Raw genomic sequence first — 22,019 nt, forward strand, 5'->3', positions numbered from 1 at the left:
TTATAGGGAGAAATTGCAGGTTAATCACTCCTGGTAGTTAAAGGGTCAAGGTAGACAATAACAACATTTGTCTGACTCTCCATTGTTTACTTCAATTTTTTTGGAAAATAATTTATTGATTGAAGTTGAGGATGTTCAATAGTTGTTACATGCAAAATTATTACACCATGTTGTTAACTAAAGGCAGACAACAACATTTGTCTGACTCTCTGTTGTTTACGTGTTACGGTATAATCTAACCGACAGAAAAATACTAAATCCCACGAACTCAACTATTTTATTAAACAGCGGGTAACGTTCTTAATTAGGAGCGACTCCTAAATGCAGTACAATGCTAATCGTAAATAAACTTATTTAAGCCCACTTAAATAAGTGCGTTTTTGCAGGTGCCATAAGCACATCTCTTTGTCGTAACCGTTATGTTTAGATATACACTTACTAAACAACTGCAATCATACACATTCATAGAGGTGAAATCGGTTTTATCTTTGGGAATCAAGGCTTCCTCACTTTCTTCTGCCGAAGTTTGAACTCATGTGCTGCGAGCTCGGCTCCATGTCCGAACTTTCGAGGTTTGTTTACATCAAAAGTCACGTGACAATACGTGAAATCACGTGAAATCTAAAGCCCAAAAGGTGAATTACTCATAACATACGCCAATTTATTTTTCCATTTAACAAGTGGATGTCATGTTCAAGGCTTTATCTGAGTGTCAGGTTCTCCATCCAGTTCTCCATCCAGTTCTCCATTCAGACCCTGAGAATGAAGAAGGAGAAGGTAAATCACTAATCATTGATTAAAATACTAATTGATTGGTCCTAGAGTGATACAGGTATGATCGAGTGCTAGGCTCTCCACGCTGTGTTCTTGGGCAAGAAACTTTACTCCCACAGCACTTTTCTATCTAGGGGTATGAATGAGTGCTGGTGAACTGTCAGGGAAATGAAATTCTAGTAGGTTCACTTCTAATGAGGGTGAGAAGTACTAGTAATACATTTCTATGAATATGCAAAAATCAAATATGTGAACTACGGATTGAGAAATGAATATGAGAACATGGGCAGCCATGGATGTCATGGATAAGAAATTTTCTTTCAGCAAAGTTCTTGGCAAGTGTGGTTCAAGCAAACTGATAACTACAGCTCTGATAACTAAAGCTCCAACAACTTCGTCTCGTGTCCGTGTCTCACGGAGGTTGTAAACGAGTTAAAATAGTCTGAACGATGAGTTATCTTTCCTTGAGTACTCTTCACGAATGAGCGACCAAAATTATTACAATTACCAGCTGAAATTTAACTTGATGGATTGCTACCATTTTTACTTAGTACTGTGGCTCCGCTGCGCGCGTGCTGCGAGCTCAACTAATGTGTCATATTGCCAGGCAGACAAATAACCCCAAGAAATTATTCAATGTGGTACATCGTTATTTACATATTTGGTTCGTGTTGTGAGCTCGTTACTTTTTTCTACACAAAAGAACAAGAAGGTAACAATTTCAAATTAAGTTTATACCACGACTACTGAATTACAACTAAACGGAACCACCAAGATCGTAAAAGTGACTTTTCCCAGCCCAACCTTCGCCAATAGTTTCTTTTTGTGGCTGGCTTAAGTTAAAAAATTTCCAATATACTTTTGTCAATACATAAATAGCAAAGTTTCCATTGGTTTTCTACCTTGTCGTCTACCTCGACGATGCTGTAGATTTTTCTCACAAAGAAGAAACAGGCGAAAAATCCCACAGTACCTAGGAAAAGGAAGAAGCGATTTTAGATTTAAATGAAAGGTATAAACAAGTGCATGTATCGTGGTTCATATGACTAACAAAAACGTTTTCACTGGTTCATACTTTTGATCTGTTAGAGGACAAACACGTAGATGACGTCACCATCGACGATATGGTGCTTTCTATCATATATATAACAAATAAATTCTATGTTGCCTCGTTAAGCGATGGATCACAGATAAGGTCAAAATGTGTTTGGCAAATCATTGACACACTTGGCTGCGCCCTGTGTGCCACGTTTTGTTCATACCACATCTTGACGTCCTTTGTGATCTAATACTGAACGGACGCACTGCTACATGGAATCTATTTGTTTAGAATTTATGGATGCATGCGGGAAGTTTGGAGATCTCGAAAGAAGCGTAAGGGTTGTTGATCCATTTGTTTAGAATCTATGGATGCACGTGCAAAGCGCAAGAGTTGCACGAGGCGCAGTGGAGAGCAACTCTAGTTTCTTCAGTTTCGGCCACGCGGGAGCCTGGAACAAGTTACCAATCTCAACGGCACAGAATACCAATCACAATGGCAAAGATCCATAACGTACTTACCAGTGAAAAGGAAGAAGATCAACACCATGATCAGTGTGTAGCCGAAGTACAGGAAGGTAGAGGTTGTTCCTGTGATGTTCAGTTTGGTGACAAAGAAATGAATCGAGTACAGAAAGAAATACACTGCAGTACATCCGCCAGTCAGGAAGGAACGCCACCACCAATGATAATCCTGCAATTGAGTAAAGCGTTGAAAATAAGCTAAACATTGTTGTTCGGGACACGCTTCAATACCTTTACACTAAAAATACACAAATATTGGGAAAGGATCTAGTTACGGCCGTGAGTCCCTTTACAGAATCTGATTTTCGCGTAACGAGATCGTATTTAAGAACTACATCGACAAGTTTTGAGTTCCGAGCACTACAGACGATGGATGAAGTTTCGTTTTGAACATAAGATACGAAGCACACCGCATGCGCGTACCGGCGAGATGTAAATGTTTGGGATTGGCACCCGCGAGACAGAGCAATTTACAAACGCATACTGGCGAGAGGTGAAGTTTCGTGGACTTTCCTTCCACTTGCACCAAGGAAAACCAGTTCTTTTACTGTACATGGGAACCGCTTCTAGCTTCAAAGGATACATAACACGAATGTAACCCTAATACATAGAGAAGCTATATCTAGAAGTGAAAGCCACAGCTTCGCCTTCAACCGTAGCAGGAATTTTTTCAGCTTCAAAATTGCCACGAACGAAAAAGCGTGTTTATAGTCAAAATATAACAAATAGAAATAAAAGGGTATCTAGAATGTACGAGAACAAATTGTTAAGGTGTATAATGTAGCGTACGATAAAGTCAAATTTTGGTGTGGTCTGTTCACAGACCTCTATTTCCCTTCGATCATCGTCCAACGCTTGGGCGCAAGAGAAGCCGCTAGGGAGTTACCTACGTGAACCCTTAGGGTGGGATAATTTCGCGCTCGTTCACGCGCGATCGCTTCGCGCTCCCTCCCTTAACTATGAAAACAGCCATAGAAAGACTAGTTTTGGTTGGAATTTAACCTCATGAATTTCCTCACCTCAGCACGAAGATGGAAATAACACAACAGTATGGTGGTCTCTGACACGGTCAACAGTAGAATTAAACAAACCACAAACAAGAAACCAAACATGTAGTAAATCTGATGCGACCTGGTTGATGCAGAAAAAAGCAAAAATCACTCATACGGTTCAAACATAAAATGAAGCATCGAGCTGCTGTTTTATTGGGTAACCCGAAAATTCAAATAAAATAGATCAGTGAAGTTTTTCAAGAAGTTTATACAATAAAAGTGGAATTTAAGGAGGCTGTCTTTATTATTACGTGTTCAAATGAAATGATTAAGACCTTTCCTTACAATGGGGAAGAAAATAACTTTTTGCAAGACAAAATATACGTATAGCAGAATTTAGAGAAAGAGATTTGGATTCAAGTCCGATTTGCATCATACAAAATCGCCTGATACCCCTATAAATATATTGATTGCTTGTCAGCAAGGTAGTCTGGTTTACGAGTTTAAAAAACGTTAAAGCCCAGTAACAAGTTACACGCAAACAAAAAAAAAGGAGAAAAATCGAACGATTTAAAATGGATTTAAGTAAAATCTCCATCATTCATACATTAAAGAGACTTACCAAATACTGTTTAAGATAAAAAACAACTGGATATAAATACACCCAAACGGAAGAACACCTCCCATTATGATTCCTAGCGCTGCTCTTGTGTAAATTCTCTGCAAGATAACAATATTTATTTTGAGACAACATCTTGATGATTTTGATACAAATCTATTCCACGTAGAGCACTAAAGAGCTTTCCGATTGAGTGACGTAACGGCAAAACCACCGTAATCGCAACGGCCAATCAGAAGGAATGAAGTAATAAGAGCCAATAAAAACTCAAGTCTAAAGCGCGGGAAAACGCGGGTTACCAAGCAGAAGTAAGAAGAGCCAATAAAAACTCAAGCCTAAAGCGCGGGAAAGCACGGGTTACCGAGTTGTGATTCCTTTTAGTTCTGGATTTGATTGGTTGATAGAGTGGCGCGAGTTTTTTGAACCAGTCTCGGGGCGAGGTACAGCAAAATCCCGAATTACTTTCGGCACTCAGTTGAAAGCTTCGCTAAAATAGACATTCACTCGTTATCCTAATTCAAGTTCTAAATGAATCATTGTCTAATATAAAATGGTTAAGGCAAAGGTAGTGTGTGAATCAGAACTGAGGTATGGAACCACCTGGATTGTAAACCTCTAACTTGAGGTACACTGTATTCTTCAGAGTCCATAATTGTACTTACCTGGTATGGAATCTGACGAGGAATTTGATTGGTTCGAACTGGTTGCTCAATTGGCTGGAGATAAAAAATAAACATTCTTCAGAGTCCATAATTGTACTGACCTTGTCTAGAATCAGACAGGGGATCTAATTGGTTCGAACAGATTGTTCAATTGGCTAGAGGCAAAAATTGAACACCTGGTCAGCCCCGTTCTACATTACAATGTGAAACTTTGACGCTTACGGACAACACCAGTGACATATTGGTAAACTCAAGTATATGTGGAAAGGTGTGAAAGGCCAAAAGGACTGACCTTTCAATATTAAAAAATATTTCAATCTAAGGATTTATTGGAAATACTGCAGGAAGCTTTAGCAAAACTAATAGATTTTAGAATATTCTTATTTTCCATAAGTTGTCTCTTAAAAGTAGCAAAGTTAGAACAGTTCTTGATGTCATCAGGTCTGGGATCGAGCCAAGGCAGGGTCTTTTAAATGCCTTTACGGGCAAGAAACTTTACTCTCCCAGAGTTTTTCTCCACTTAAGTGCATAAATGGGTATTAATACTCTATTGAAGGAACCTGAAACAATACTCCTAATTGCTTTACCATTCAACTCCTAAGGGTGACAAGCATCTAATTTCTCCTTACAATATCAGCCTTGAACATAACATGAAGGTCATGAGAATAAAGCAAATGATCACCAGGTAAAGAAGCTTTTGATTGTTGAACAAAATTCTCCTTGTCAGCACCTTAAGAAATGTATAGAGGACAGTTGGGAGAATATGGATAACAATGTTAGGTGTCTAGGGTTTATGCTATGGAAACCAGGATATGTGTTGGTCATATAGGTTTTCTCGTTAATAGGCTGACTATAGATTGACTGGTACCTTAATTATCAGCTGTTTATACATGTACAGTAATTACCTTTTTCTTGCATCCGAGGTAAGCCCCCAGGAATGTAAGTGGAGCTGAAATGCCAAACCTATCAAGCAAGAAAGGAAAAAGGAAAATTAACATTCCACGCATGTTTCATAAAATGTGCTGAGTCACGGGCTGCTAATGATTCAGGTTTAGACTTACAACATGGCCAACAGGGTGAATAAAATGATAAACGGAACAGCTGCTGATGAACCCTCTGACCACAGAACACAATTCAAAAGGAAGAAAATTCCAAATATCAATCTGGAATTAAAGAAAAAAGTTATTACATTTGACAAGGGTGATGGTTATAGCAACAATATTGAAAATGACAATTACACTAACAGTCATGAAGACCACAAAGATAATGATACAGAGAATGACAAAGATCATAGAAATTATAATGATGATGATGACGATAATAATGATGACAATGATAATAATCCATTCTTTTTAGATGCATATCTACTGTGACACAAAATTTCACACAATATGGCATTAGACTTACTTTAAGTAGCTAAGAAAAACTGAGTATTTTTGGTGGTATACATTGTAAGCTAAGGATTTTAAATCCTCCTTAAAAGATCTTTGCATGAATACCCCTTACAAGAGGTATTCAGCTGCTTCACCTAACTTCATTATTTCCAGCTGTATACTACAGTGTACATGTTTGCATCACTGAATACTCACCCAGGAAAAAGGAAGGCCGATAACAAGGTATTGGTCTTCCACAAGTCTCCGCCAACCACTAAACAGGAAAAAAAATGGGTACAAAGCACCATCAGAATTATGCTCAATGGAAAATGCCACCCAGAAGACCAGGGACACTGATGGATGATTGGGTATGCATAGAAAGGCTACATAACAGTTTCACTGTATACTGACCAAAGAAATTTCTTTATATAATTATAGCTAAAAAAAAATTGAGAACCAGCAAACACCTTTCACAAAAGAACAGAATCTACTTTGCTGAAAAAAACACATAAAAACGAAAATGTTTTCCATGTAATGTAACGTTCTCCCTTGAAAATACTGCCAAATGCTTGTTATCGATGGCACTCACTTTTGTAAATTCTTGCAGTAACATAACCAGCAGGTGAACCAAGACAAACAAACAGCACCTGCAAAAAAAAATTTTCATTTTACTTCTTTGGCTGGGTTCTTAAACATTTTGGTGAACAAAACTCACAACGTTTTCCACACTTTTTCCAAACAACTCTTCTAAATTTACCAAACTGAAGGTTACATGTACATGGAGAACTACATGACCTGTGCTCAATAACCCCTGTTGGAGGATTAGGCCAAAAATTTCACTGATCATTGCATTTAGAAAAGTGATTATTATTTAGGCAATTACCTTACAAAGATCTAACACAACAATAAGGAAATGGTTGCTGATTAGGAAAAGATTTTTAAAAGACGTTATTTTATTATACTAGGGCCATACACGTACATGTTCATTTAATTTTGAAGATTTCTGCTTTTTTTTCCAAGAATGTTAGGCAGCAACTCACCAATGAACAAGTCACCAAAGCTCCATGGTTTGCAGGTGAAAGGAATCCAAAACAAGCAAACACTGAAGAGGAGCAAAAGAAGATTTAATCAATGAGACAACACCTTAGTTAAAATTAAATATAGAGTTAATACATACATGTAGTTGAGGAAAACAAATTAAACTGATTCATGACATGAGAAAAAATACAATGAAACAAACTCAAAAAAGGGTAGGGAAAAGTCGTTGGTGAAAGGTCAAGATTAGAATGTTACATTCTTAGACAAGTCATCTTCCTCTCGCCATACCTCTCCCCACTCAGGGTGGGTACTGGCAACCTGCCAGGGTAACCTGCTATGAACTGGAATCTCGTCCAGAGGGAGAAAAAATACAGGGATGTACTCCCAGTCTCCTCATGCAAGAGAATTCATACATGCATACAATTCTTTTGAGGCCACACAAAAATACATAGTCAATCTCACATTACCCTTTCACACTCACCTAATGTGAAAAACACCGTAATAAATGTCTGAGTTCCACAACCCAACATGACAGACAATAACATTCCATTCTTTGGAGGGCGGAAGACATCTCCATGAACCAACTTCCAGCGAAACGTTTTCTGACAGCATACCACTGACTCCATCTGATTGTAGGGAGCAATGTCCTTGCGCAGAGTTCGCCGCATAATCAAGGCCACCATTCCCGACAAAAAGAGCACAATGACCAATGAATTCATGATGCTGAGGACAAAACATCACAACACCTATAAGATCACATATTAGAATGGATCAATACCATCAAGAGGGTTGTAGAATAAACATTACATCTTTGCATTCCTACCAGTGGAACCTACACAAGCCTCTGAGTTGAATCAAAGACTCTCTATGACATAATCTGCTGACAACTGTACATACATGCAGATTAGGCCTTTCTCTCTGAAGAGAGACTATGAAGATGATTCATCTTGTATTGTCGATACATTATGAAGTAGAGAGATGATGGAAGGAAAGAAGCTTATCTACAAGGGGATATTGTTTGATTTTTATTTTGATGTTTGCATTTTACTTTATAATACAGCCACACATCACACCATCGGCAACATATTGAAACCCTGCTTTTATCAACTCATAGCTAACAACTGCATCTACAGTGTAACTGACTATTATTCACTTTTGTGCACCATTGCAGATAAACAACTCTGCTCATCTACTTGCCACAGTACCCCAGTATGTTAGTACATGTGGGGTATATCTTACCTAAACCACTGGATTTTTGTGTGTGGCATTGAATCAAGAATGTAGTCCCAACGGGATGCCCATTTCTGATTGGGATCAGTCTCTGGCTGCAAAATAAAATAAAATTTCCACTTCAGTACAAAAAAATACCATTGCAAGTACAATGACCCTGAGCCCTCCTTCACCAGAGTGAAATGCTTGATTTCATAGAATTACGGTCAGCTCGCCGACGGACCAACTCGCCGACGCCAACTCGCCGACGTATAAAATCGAGTAGAGACGTCGGCGAGTTGGTCGTCAATCCAATACAACTTATTAGAAGTTAAACATACAGAAAAGTAAACGATATTTAGTAAAAAAACACTGGTGAACATTGGTGAACATCAAACAGAAGCTTAAACATTGGTGAACATTGGTGAACATCACCAATGACTAGAACAGCTTAAGACGCGAACGAGTTATTGTGCGACAACAACACCATAAAGACTCATCATGTCAATCGCTCAGATTTTTTAACGAAAACTTGGCTTTCTAGACGAGATCTTTAGTAAAAAGCATTTCTTTTTGTTTGCAACAAAGTTTATAAGGATCTCAAGGCGAATAAAGCGAAGTAAACATCACCAATGACTCTAACAGCTTCAAACGCGAAAGAGTTATTGTGTGACAACAACACTGTAAAGATTCATCATGACAATCGGTCAGATTTTTAAAGAAAACTTGGCTTTCTAGACAAGATCTTTAGTAAAAAGCAATTATTTTTATTTGCAACGAAGTTTATAAGGATCTCAAGGCGAACAAAGTAAAGTAAACATCGCCAATGACTCTAACAGCTTCAGACGCAAACGAGTTATTGTGTGACAACAACACCGTAGACTCATCATGTCAACCGCTCAGATTTTTTAACGAAAACTTGGCTTTCTAGACAAGATCTTTAGTAAAAAGCATTTCTTTTTATTTGCAACAAAGTTTACATCACCAATGACTCTAGCAGCTTCAAACGCGAACGAGTTATTGTGTGACAACAACACTGTAAAGACTCATCATGACAATCGGTCAGATTTTTTAAGAAAACTTGGCTTTCTAGATAAGATCTTTAGTAAAAAGCATTTCTTTTTATTTGCAACAAAGTTTAAAAGGATTTCAAGGCGAATAAAGTAAAGTAAACATCACCAATTACTATATCCGCTTCAGACGCGAACGAGCTATTGTGTGACAACAACACCGTAGAGACTCATCATGTGAATCGCTCAGATTTTTTAAGAAAACATGTTCACCAATGTTCGCCAATGTTCGTCGATGTTTAAGCTTCTGTTTGATGTTCACCAATGTTCACCAGTGTTTTTTTACTACATATCGTTTACTTTTCTGTATGTTTAACTTCTAATAAGTTGTATTGGATTGACGACCAACTCGCCGACGTCTCTACTAGATTTTATACGTCGGCGAGTTGGTCCGTCGGCGAGTTGGTCCGTCGGCGAGTTGACTGGTTAATTACCATTTCATAAAGGTGATGTAGAAAGAGAAGTACCACAATAACCTCAGAGAGGGGAGGGTGAAGAAAGGACTTTGCATATCTCACGTAGACATGAACCCAGTTTAGAAAAGGCTTCTGATCAACAAAAAAAAGTTTTGAACTCTTGTGTAGTAAATATATTTGTTACATAAGTATGCTTCAATGCCGTCACCATTGGAAAGGTTCATTTGTATCCTTTCAGGACCTTACAAAAAATTAGAAGCATGACTTTCCAAAAGGTATCCTTGGACATTTTTAGCATTTTTCATGGTTCGCATAATACCTGTAAAATTGTTTGAAAAGTTGGTTTTACTTAGAGAACAATATTTCATGCTTTCCTGTGCATTCTTTCTGCAATAATGTTCTATTGACTCAATTGCTATCTCTGGCCCCCATTCTTAATCTTTGACTTTCCAGAATTGACATAAAGGAATTCTAAAAGTTCAGTTTCCCAAGATTTTAGTTATACTAAGATTTCAACCCTTTCAACACCAAGATCTCATTAGTAATTCTCCCTAATGTCTTCCATATAATTATTATATGTTAGATCTAAATATTTGGCATTAGATCGAATAATAATCCTGTGACTGATATTTCTCTTAAAGTTTATTCTCATCACTTGCCTGCATCATACTGTATTGATTTAATATTATAGGAAGAAATTTGTCTTGGTCACTACCAAGGAGTGATTTCATCTTCTTATTTCAATGCAATCATTATCCAGCATAACATGACGAGAACAAACAAAAATATTTACTAAAGGATAATTATCATATGATTCACCTTCAAATTCTCAGAGCTAAAACTATAAGAAATGTATGGCAGAGAGAATCACTACTGAGATTTTGGGAAAGACTATACTTAAGATATTATATGCTCAAACTCACCAGGAATTGAACAGAGTATGTGTAAGCCATGTAAACATCACTTTTTATCTCAGCTGGAAAACCCATGGCTGGTAAATCATCATCACATTTCAGATCCTTGCCTTTCTCGTGCTTGATACTGTAGAATTAACAAGATTGCTGTGTAAGGATATATGGTTTTTTTGTCTTGTCATGCATCTGACTCCTTGAGAGGAATCAAACCTCAAAGAGTAAAACCGGCAAGTACAGTATACAGGTGTATGACATTGGGTTTCCTAAAGGAACTCAGGACTTTTCTTTGTCCCAAACTCATGTCAAGAAAAAAACAAATCCATCAATACTACACTTACAAGCTTAAACTTTACAACTTTTATTACTACAAGATTGCTTCAAGCTGATGACATATATAAAACATTCAGGCACTATGGCGCAAAAAAAAAAAGAACAAATAAAGTATGCACTCTCATCAAGTGACTCCTCCAGTAAGAGCTTATCCCAATTTCTGTGGCATGCAGTGCCAATCAATAATCTTGTCCAGCATTTTGACAGGTTTCCCAGAACATAGTGGGGGTAGCACTGTGGGAGTTCAGTGTCTCACACACCAACAGTACACAATGAACAGGGCAGATCACAGATCCCAGACCCAGACCCAGACCCAGACCCAGACCCAGACCTCTTAACTCAAGAGTCCAGCTCAGCACATGGACCAAAAGACCACTGTGACTCTTCCTGACACTGCTGTTTGTGCAGTTCATACCTTTTTGGTATGACCTCTGCAGATGTCAGACGAGCTCCTTCCCAGTCTTCCCCTGACCCATCATAGTACTTGATCTTGATATCGACATGATTAAAGACATAGTACATCCCACGCTCATTGAACTTAGTCTGAAACAAAAAACATAAAACAAGCGACAAAATAATTCTCACAATTAAATTACAAATGATGAAATTACAGGTAAAACAAAAAACATCCAGGCTTTCAACTTGAGCCTGGTAAAGACTAAATGGGCTCGAATGCCAACTGAGCTGCAATGCCACACGTGGGAAGTAGAGCAAACTTTGGAGGATTTGTCAAGGATAAACCTGAAATTCTTTAGTTCTGGTTCCCTTCAGTTTGCTCACTGATTGGTCAAAGACTCTGTGCCATCCTTTCAACCAATCAGATGCAAAACTAAAACCAATCATGACTTAGTCATTGTCCCCTTCACCCCAACAAGTTTGCCTGTGTCTTAATGTGACTTTTCATGAACTTACATTTTCGATCATTTTCCCCTTTGTTCAGTTTGGCTGTAATGATGACTTCAATTTCAGTTTTCATCCCTCAATTGAAAACTTCTGGCCTTGGTTGGGCCTTGTTTATTCAATGGAGGGATAATGTTATTCAATGCAGTCGCTATAAATTGCTATCCAACATGTAAATCTCTATCCAGTGACAGTAAGTCTTAACAAAATGTACTGTGCTACCCACCAGAGAGAGATTTCTCTAGTGGATAGCATTACCCACCTTTAAACAACCAGTCCCAGTAGTTTACTAATTGAGAAATCTGTGAATACTTACACTTGTCACACAGGCATCATGTGCTTGTCCATCCTCTGTCACATGACAGCCGATAGGAAATCCTGTGGAACAGTACTTTCTGTATTCACCTGCGAACTCATAACACCAAGTCACAGGCATGTTGTCAATAATCCTACAAAGATTAGAAAGATGTATAGCAGAGTCAGCTTAAGAAAACAGTAAGTTTAAGATGACACAAAGAACATCTCTATAGAATATAAGTACCTGATTTGCTGGCCTTTATAGCACAACAACGTAAACAACATCATGATCAATATCATTGACTGGCCTGACTCTTACATTGTGAGACAAACAATTAAAAATTCATTTATCTAATTATACTGAAAATCTTACAAGACACTGTCATTCAATAAATAGGAAGTTGAGACTGCAGCCACACTAACCAATGATTTTGATAGTTAAGAGCAATTCCACTTCTTAAAAATTCCAGCTTCTTCCCATCCTCTGCATTGCCAAATTTGTATTCTTTGGCACAAAGTTGTTGACATGTTACATCCTTCTTGAATGTAATCTGTCAAACATAGGAACAAATAAAAAAAAAATAAACAAAGATTGCTAAACTATGGAAATGAAAATTGAATATAAAATACACCAATTACAACACAGAAAGTTGACTACAACACACCAGAAGAAAGCTAGTAAATATACCCAGATATTAACTGGTGTATTGCCCAGATAAACATGAAGTCATCTAAACAAGACCGTAAATAAAAGCTGTTGCTTACATTGTAAAGGGAGGGTCTTTTCCTCTCTCCAACAACAACCTGTAAAAAAAAGGAAACACTGCTGTAAGTTCAAGAATGAAGCATGAAGCTGTGTAAAATGAGATATACAGTACAAAAATTACCAGTTGAGTGAGGTATGGAAAAAGCTTGGTGACAGGGAATTGACTGTAAAATTAAGTTGTCAAGGGCAACCTTCCTTGTTTCCAATGGTGACTGCCTCTTAAAGAGCCATATATCACCAATTGTCATACACAAAAGCTCACCAAAGGAGGTCAAACAAAGCGTTGTCACTGGAAATGGAAACTGTTGCCATTACAATGCAATTTTAAAATCAACTGTGGTCACCAAATTTCTGTTGCTCCTCACTCAACTGAATACTATGTCTTGAACTTAAAACATTTCAAGAAGTATTTTTGTCTTGTTAGGAGCATTGGCCTCAGGGAAGAGCACATGTAGAGTCTTTTTGGGGTTCAATTCCTCATGGGGATTCAAAATTTCACTTCATTTCATTTTCAAGTTAAAAAATTATCTTTCTACTTTTGAATATTAGTATGGGAGAAAGAAAAACAATGCTAAAACGTTTCGTTGAGCATTTTGCCTATAGCAGGATATCTTGTCATTGACCAGTATACTATGTCAGTAGTAGTATACATTACACATGTGCCTTTTCCTTCTGACAATCTTTATTTCAGCTCTTATGAACTTTTAAATCACCATATGGCAAATAAATATGGGCAAATCAGAGAGCTAAGAACACCATCTACGTAAAACATATTCAATGTGTATGCTTATTTACAAACCTGTCCAAGGTTTTCTGTTGGTGATGTCTTGTCTGTGGGTGGTACACAGAAATCAAACCTGTACAAATAAGTTGAACATGTGAGTTGATAGAAATAATGCAGACTTTTACCCATCACCATGGACATGTGCTTGCTAATATCAAATAATCTAACCTTACTTTGTTGTTGCATAAAATGAATTTAAAATCAAAACAATTTTTAAATATCCACTTTGCTTTCCTCTTATCAGGTTCACTACCATTTTTCTCAACTCTTAAACTCTCATAAGTGACCAAGATAGAATTTCTCCTCACAATATCAATACAATATCAAGCAGACAAGTGATGAGAATAATTGTGATGATAACAAGTAATGAGAAGAATTAGAATCAACTAAGGAATTATAAATTGTTCCAATACCAGATTCTCCAAACTAAAATCATAAGATGTGTATGACAGATAGTAGGGAGAATTGCTGATGAGATCTGGGAGGGAAAGGATTCAAGATCAACAGTATTAAAAGAGCAAACAGAATTGAAAAGTTTTGACTGTGTTGTCTGTTTTTCTCAGTAAGAGTAGTCCTACAAATAACAACTACTATTGACTCTGATCATAACTTGTTCACAGGTTGTCAAAATATCACTCATCCTAATCGACAACAGTTCTATTCAGGACTACTCTTAACTGGATAATACGACTACACAGTCAATTATAACCCCCAGGTTCAAACCATTTACTGAGTGTATTAAAATAATGATAATATTGATAGTAAAAGTTACAAACCTTGCATACTCGTAGGGAATCACTGATTCCACAGAATTCAGACTATTCACAAACAAATCAATTTTGGACTAGAAAAAAATAACAAAAAAAAAACACATGTGTTTAGAGCAAATTTACCAAAACTGAGCATTAAGGTCAAGATTGATTTTCATTCTTCTTTGTTTCCAACAATGATAACACATATGTTAGACACCAAGGTAAGAAATCCCATGATTCTAGACAAATTCACACCCAAGGTATAAGTCAAATACATCTTCCCATTCATATTATAATGGTAATACTAATCTACCCGTATTCATAAATTGCAGGAATCACTAGATTGAAGATTTGAGGAGACTCTATGTAAAATTGAAATACAAGAAAAAAAACCATTAGATTTGTTTGTTTACCCTTAGAGAAAACTTTCACATAACTTTTCAATTAACAGCTTTAATGTAAATTTATTCAAACATCTCATTCTTAGCGTATCTTGCTGGTAGTTAGGGAAATACAATTTTATTCTTGCATGAAATGTAAAATTGATGAAACAGATGTTCACGCTTTGCACTTTAATAATATACATGGAAAAATTACTCAGTTCTGATTGGTTAAGATAGATGCAGTTTTCAGGTAATTCAGTGTGGAAGAGACTTAATTCAGTGCAGAAGAGGGTTAATTCAGTGCAAAGAAAGTAACAAATCAGACATTCTGATTGGTCAATAATCAAAGGAACTCACAGACAGCCAATCAAATGTGAGCCTTAGATGTCGCAACAAAATTTGAAAATTTGAAAATTTGCAAGTGAAACAATGGCCGGTGTTTCAAGTAGGTTTTCTTTTGCCACTGCAGCTGAAAAACAGCTCAAACAATGAAAACACTGAAAAAGCACTGCTTTTTGGTAGTTGGTTTGGAAAAATCGGTGTTTAGAGAAGGGAATTGCCAAGGACATCAAAATTACAAGTCAACCCAGCTTAACACTTTGCTCAAGTGATCCAATGCCAAAATTAGAAACAAACATGGTTAACCCTCAGAAACAATGATTCCATTTCATCGAAAGTGATTTGGACACAGACTGAACAATTCCTTGAACTGTTTAGCTGGACTTTGAACATATTGCACCTTAAAGATGTGAAGATATCAATGCAAATTATTGTTTTAATCGTACGTGGTTGTTTTGACTGAATGCACGGTTTGAATAAATTATTTTTGCACTTGATGTGCACGCTTTGTTTATGCTTAATTTTGATAAGCGATCTCATATTTTTCCATGCATATTATTAATGCGTAATCACATGAATTTTCTCATGCAATTTGGAATAAACAAGCAGTTGTTAATTTTTTCAAAGACCACGAATTGAACTTGCCCTACGAGCTCGTGCAATTTTGTTGGTCTTTAAAAAAAATTTACTTGTGCTTATTTATTCCAAATTGCACTCGAAATAATGTGATTACATATAAAAACTGAATGGGATCGAAAAAACAAAAAATAATCTTGCTCGTGGCTAAGTTGATGTCAAAATGTCTAAAAATAGACATTTCTTTCGTTAACTTGAAATAGCTAGATTATAATGTAATCGGTAATGACCACAAGTTTTCACACACGAACTACTGCGAAACATTTAAAAGGGAACAACCTAACAATACTTCAGAACTTGTTGATGGTAAAATTCCATAGCTAAAAGTTTCAACGAATCGAATTGTTGATGTACAGGTGAATAAAGACATTACAAATATACAAGACAAAATATATTAAGCTTGGGTCCGATATATAACTAAGAACTACATTGGCGAAGTAAGTGATGGTAGGTTGCTGCTGTTCTCACTAAAGTTTAACTCGTTCATGGAACTCGCGGTAACAATTCAGCCTTGTAGGGCCCGGTAGATTAAAGGGCAAATAAACTAAAAAAAACTTATGACCTAGACAAGTTTTGAAAGACAATACGTTAACTAATCAATAAAAGTAAACCTTACCATATAAATACCAAAGTTGAGCTTTCTGGAGTCAGCATAATTAACTTGAAAAACATCTTAAAAACATCTGCATTTCATATCCATAATTTATCGTTCGAAAAGGAGGCTATTAATGAGAAAAGCGAGTTTGCTTATTATTAGATAATATAAATATTTATTATATTGTACCAAAGTTTCTAGGGCAACATGCAATTTTATTTTGTCAATGTACTTTATTTTATAGAGATGATGCTTGATTTATTTTTGATCAATTGTTTATTTCAATATAATAGGGTAAATTGTTTTATTTGCTATGTTATATTTTATTGGTTAATTGTAGGTCCGCGTCAGCATCATTAGCTGCTAATTTTCTTAATGTGATTTCTTTTGCCACTTTTTCATCGAAGAAGTGGGAGTACCCAAATTCCACCAAAACTAACGCTATTTTATGCTCTCTGGTCTGTTAAAGCTAGACCCTGACTTTTTTTTTCTTTTTAGTCTGTGCTACAAATGACACGCTCTATCCACGATAAAAACTTTTAATTTTTTTTACGGTGTTGTAAACGGATTTCTATGATTGTTAGACTTAGGGCTTCACGGGTTAGTTAAGTTCTTAAAATAATATAAATTCCAGTTTGTAGATATATAATATGAAATAAACTGTGATAACGATTATTGAAGGAAGGAAAGATGAACGAAAACTGAATCACTCAAATATACCTAAACTGTGAAAAAAAAAGCGCATGTTATAAATGACCGCCCAGAAACCCAGATTCGCTGCCAGGCCAATTTTTCGTTCCTCTATTTTTCTTTTCACTTTTTCTTAAACGAAGAGGGAATGCTTACAGTCTTCTAAAGGCAGACTATACCTTTTTTCAAATGTGCCGAAAATAACCTGTTGCGCCCACGATAAAAACTCTCATTAATCCTGGTGTTTTTACTCTTTTCTTTTTTGTCATTTTCTTGTTATTTTTCTTGTTTTTATTTATTTCTTTATTTATTGCTGCTTGGTGCATACTGTCGATCACACAATGTTAGGGATTCTAAGTTTGCTGTTACAAAAGCATATGGGTTTAAATTATTAATTTTTTAATTTGCAGTATTCTTTTTCTCTTTCTTTCTTTCTTCCCTCCATTCTTCCTTTCTTTCTTTCTTCCTTCCCTCCTTCCTTCTTTCCTTCCTTTTTTTCTTTCTTTCTTTCTTAAAAACAAGCCTCGGGTGAAGAAACGAGCCTCGATTAAGAAACGAGGCTCTATTGAAAAATGGAGGCTCGATTGGAAAATGGAGGCTCGATTGGAAAATGGAGGCTCCATTGAAAAATGGAGGCTCGATTGGAAAATGGAGGCTCGATTGGAAAATGGAGGCTCGATTGAAAAATGGAGGCTCGATTGGAAAATGGAGGCTCGATTGAAAAATGGAGGCTCGATTGAAAAATGGAGGCTCGATTGGAAAATCGAGGCTCGATTGCGTAATCGAGCCTCGTTTGTCGCAGAGTGGCAAAACGAGATATCGTGGTCGTTTTAGATCGAGAGTTTTTGGTCTGGTTTACCAGAAACCTTGAGTGATCCGGTGAATAAAGACATTACAAATATACAAGACAAAATATATTAAGCTTGGGTCCGATATATAACTAAAACCAAGTGTGACTGCAATAAATTAAACAACCATTACCTAATAACATTAAGTTTGTTTCACTATCTAAGAATATGCGCAAAGCCTCAACATTTCAGTAGCGTTGTTGAAAGAAGTCGAAGCGATATTGATCATCGTTGACCACAACCAGCAACAAACAAAATTCTAACTACCTTGGCTCAAAATTAGTTGATTTAATCTATATCAGATTCTCCAAAGTGTTCTGAGCGTTACATAAGAAAGCAGAATTGCTAAATATAGAAAGTTAACTCCCCCAACCTTACCAAACAAACAGGATTTGTTGATTTTTCCGTCACGCAATACGAAATCGGCGCCAGACCGGGTAGATAAAATGCCGCAGCACAAGAAATCCATGTACATAAAACCAACCAAATCAACCCAAGCGAACTGTACTGATCCATGTGCTTCGAAAAGACTATTCTGTTCCTCCAAATACACAATATCCCGTTAAAAAAGCGTCAGTCCACGGATACACTCTTCCAAATTGCTACAGTGTGTGCAAAATTTAGAAAGCAGCCTTGTTGCGCAGTTAGGAAAATGAAATATCTGCGCATGTGAATGGTCATGTCATAAAATCCTAAAATGGCGTCTCAAACAATGCTAGTTCCAAGCCTCGTCGGCGCTTCCCAGCCCTCTTTTCTCAGACTCTCGCAAACTTGTCCAGGCTATCGAAGATGTACTCGAAAAGTAATTTGTTCCCGTTTAATCATATCATATGAAGTTGCCACGACTCATTTAATTTTACTTTGTTTTCAAGACTTCACCTGCTAAATCTGGAAAAAAGCAGCATTTTTTTTCAAAACTGTGAAACACAGTGGACAAAACAAAGATGACAATTTCCCATGATGTCAGCCATCTTGGCGTCTGCACTCCGATAGATAAGTGGAAACAACCAATCACAAAACACGTAGTCACTCGGCCAATTACCTGTATTATTCAACAGTTTATTACAGGAGCCAAATTTCTTGATTGTTCAGTTCCTGTCTGTTTTCAAACCACTTACAATGGGATTAAGAGTCTGAAAGTTAGCCAAATTGAAGGCTTCTTCTTTCTCATCAATATTACTTTACATAACAAATGAGATTAGCTTTGTAAATATCAAACAATTCCGATAAATCATTTTACCCGGAAATCCTTCAGGCGCAATGCAGCTCCGAGAAGAAAAAAAAGTAGGCACGCATATGCGTACAAATTTTCTTATCTTTCATGTTTGCAACGATGAAACTATTATTGAGTTATACAGATGAAGATGCACTCATTGTAGGACGTCTGGATTCAATCACCTAGCGCAATATTTAACACTAATACTGAAGCACTGATTATCTTCAGTCCAAAATGGTCTTCAAGTAAAGACAGTTAATTACTTTAAGACTTGAGACAAACGGCGACTGGAAGATGGATAAAACTACTTCTGATGCGCTTGGACATCAACCATTTAACTTAAAAGCCTTCGATAAAAGTTTAAATCCAAACAGCAAAGACTTAAGATCTGGGCCACATAGAATAACTTTAAACTTCTGGCTGCCGTCCGCATCTCAATAAAGTCTCTCTTTAGTTAAGCTTCCCATGCATTGTCGAATCGATAATCCCTACCTTCGTCTTCAACGGAGAATTGTTCATTAAATCTTGAAAATTAAATCGTTTAATACTTCGTTTTGACATGGTAACATTTCGTTTATTTAGGCATGTTCCATCGTCCGCCTTACTATTTACTTTCGGATTTATTGTTTGTTTGTTTGTTTGCCTTTTTGTTTTCTTTTAACTCTTTAGGACACTGATGTTGTTTTTAAGGTTTTCTGGTATAGTTTCTGAACTATGAGTATACTTATGCCCATTATATCAGACTTCAACCTACGAGTACTGAGAATTTGGGGGCAAAACAATGGAAATAAAAATCGCGAGAACTAATAACTCGGAAATGGCGGCTTAAAAATACAGACAGATATACTGATATACTAGTATGAATGTGTATATATACATATACATACATATATGTAGATACATAGGAAGTCTGTGTATTGATTTTACCGTTTTACAGTGCTCGATACATAGAAGTAGAGCGCGATATATTTTGCGATAAGGGAAAAAAAACAGACAGACTTCACTTTCATCCCTACAAGCCTGTTTCGTGATTGCACACTCATCAGGGGATTTGATCGAATAAAATTAATGTGAAATAAGAAATTAAATGATCTGTGAAGAGGTTAAAATAAATTGTTTCTTTAAGTAGAGTTTGAATTCTGTCAATATCCATCTCCTCTAGGCTGAAAGGCCCAAGGAATTCCAAAGTTTGACATTCCTAAAATAAATTGTTCTTTGCCCTGTAGTGGATCTGTACAGGGGGATCTGAGGAATCTGGGCATTCCTTGTCGATCGACTAGTGACAACTGACTTTAGTGAGAATTTCCATAAGAGCGTTAACTTTATGCATCACTAATTTTTCTTATAATGGCAGAGAGAACTAAAGTGGATCTGAGCGCGTGATTCGCAATCCGGATGTCTGTGGCCTTACTCCAGCCAGCCTCGTCCTGGGAGCGAGATTGGAGTCTGACGTCATTCTTTGTACATAGGCCAACTGGTCTCCCACCGACTGGAGTTATGAAGAAGCTAAGTCATGTAATTTGTGGTCTCTTCGGCTCCACAAGGAATCTTCTCTTTTAGAATAGGTGTTTGTTTGCTGTGGAAGATAAACACTAAAAAAAGTTCCAATATGCCGAAAAAAAAACAAGGGTAGACGAGAACAGTGGTGATTGGCGCAGGGTGCAATTAAAAATAGTAAAAATTGAGGCTAAAATCTTCAAAACGGACTAACCACCTAAGTGAAAGGCGTAGAGCTCCTTGTAATTTGTGTAATTAGCATAAAATGTATAACCTTCTGTATTGCCTAAGTTAGTAATTGCCCGTGTTACTGTTGACAAAGTTGAGACCTTTAGTCGAATAGACAACCATCAAGTCTAATCGACTTAATATTATTCTTTATGTCAGAAACTGCACAACTGAATTCTGGAAGTCTGTGTGATCGCAAGTAAGTAAAGGCTTTATTCAAAGAGGGTTATACTTAACTCATGTCCTTATTACACTATAAAGCGATCTAAAAATCGGTTTTGTATTTAATTCACATGCTATATACATGTATTAACTGATGACGTAACCTTGAAATAATATTTCAAATAGGGAGAAAGCTTCCTGGTCATTTATAAATTTCTCGTACAAAATGCGCTTGAAACTAGCAACTAATACTTTCCTATGCTTGACTCTATAGTACCTCAATGTATATTTTTTCTAACTTTAAAAGTTTATCCTCCCTCAGGTTTCCTTAAACACTTTCGACAGATCAAGTTTAATTTAACGATGGCCGAGGCTTTCATCCCATGGATTGTGAATTGGCATCAGAAACGAACCTAACCAATGTGAAAAACACTACAATCCTACAAACTCAACTACTTTATTACACAACGAGTGATATTCTTAATAGGAAGCGACTCTTAAAGGCAGTACAGTTCTTACGCTCCATAAACTTACTTAAGCCCACTAGAGTCTATATCTTAACTCGCTACTGAGTAGAACTCAGTTTCCTCCAACGTTTTTTGAAATTAACAATCTTCCACTGTAGTTCTCTGTCACGGTAGAGCTTTCTAAACAGTCTGTTACTCCTGACAACAACTACGACTTCTACTACATAACCGGGTCCTTACATACATTCACTAAGTGGTATTGAACATTCCAGAAGCTTACAAAATAAATATTTTAATAGTATTACGTAATAATTGCGTGACTTGATGAAATATTTTAGGAAGCTCTATGGTACGCATATCACAATGACTAGGCAGTCTGGACTTTTCTATAAGCTTCTATTTACAACAACAATTACTCATAACAAATGCTATTGTCTGAACCGATTGACGATGCCTCGCATTATGTCCATGAGAGTGCGACGAATGGGTCCCATCTTCC

General features: G+C 36.7%; 1 protein-coding gene across 2 annotated transcripts; it reads right to left on the minus strand.

Annotated features, from left to right (window-relative positions):
• Positions 1–258: 258 nt before the first annotated feature.
• On the minus strand, positions 259–18,621 carry LOC149043443 (transmembrane 9 superfamily member 2-like). 2 transcript variants are annotated; one of them, XM_089210145.1, is made up of 21 exons: positions 18,329–18,621; positions 14,484–14,551; positions 13,723–13,780; positions 12,923–12,961; positions 12,581–12,708; positions 12,177–12,309; positions 11,376–11,503; positions 10,640–10,757; positions 8,261–8,346; positions 7,503–7,744; positions 7,024–7,085; positions 6,573–6,630; positions 6,200–6,257; positions 5,672–5,773; positions 5,516–5,573; positions 4,611–4,664; positions 3,952–4,049; positions 3,357–3,468; positions 2,335–2,506; positions 1,689–1,747; positions 259–756 (listed from the first exon to the last, which is right to left on the minus strand). In XM_089210145.1, exons 1-21 carry the CDS (start codon positions 18,464–18,466, stop codon positions 694–696), a joined length of 2,034 nt encoding a protein of 677 aa, XP_089066271.1. In that variant the 5' UTR covers positions 18,467–18,621; the 3' UTR covers positions 259–693. The 2 variants fall into 2 exon arrangements, with proteins under 2 accessions (XP_089066271.1, XP_089066270.1); XM_089210144.1 differs by having other exon boundaries at positions 1,677–1,747.
• Positions 18,622–22,019: the final 3,398 nt, after the last annotated feature.

The sequence above is a fragment of the Pocillopora damicornis genome, chromosome 6, assembly GCF_964200805.1.
Source record: "Pocillopora damicornis chromosome 6, jaPocDami1.2, whole genome shotgun sequence".
Taxonomy (NCBI): domain Eukaryota; kingdom Metazoa; phylum Cnidaria; class Anthozoa; order Scleractinia; family Pocilloporidae; genus Pocillopora; species Pocillopora damicornis.

What these genes read in the sequence shown, in the direction of transcription:
- LOC149043443 (XM_089210144.1), bottom strand. Translation starts at nt 18,466, where the DNA reads ATGGATCAGTACAGTTCGCTTGGGTTGATTTGGTTGGTTTTATGTACA. An exon ending in CTCGTCAGATTCCATACCAG is followed by an intron (nt 4,050 to 4,610) that starts GTAAGTACAATT and finishes GTTATCTTGCAG; the next exon opens with AGAATTTACACAAGAGCAGC. An exon ending in GATCTTCTTCCTTTTCACTG is followed by an intron (nt 1,748 to 2,334) that starts GTAAGTACGTTA and finishes TCCTTTTCCTAG; the next exon opens with GTACTGTGGGATTTTTCGCC.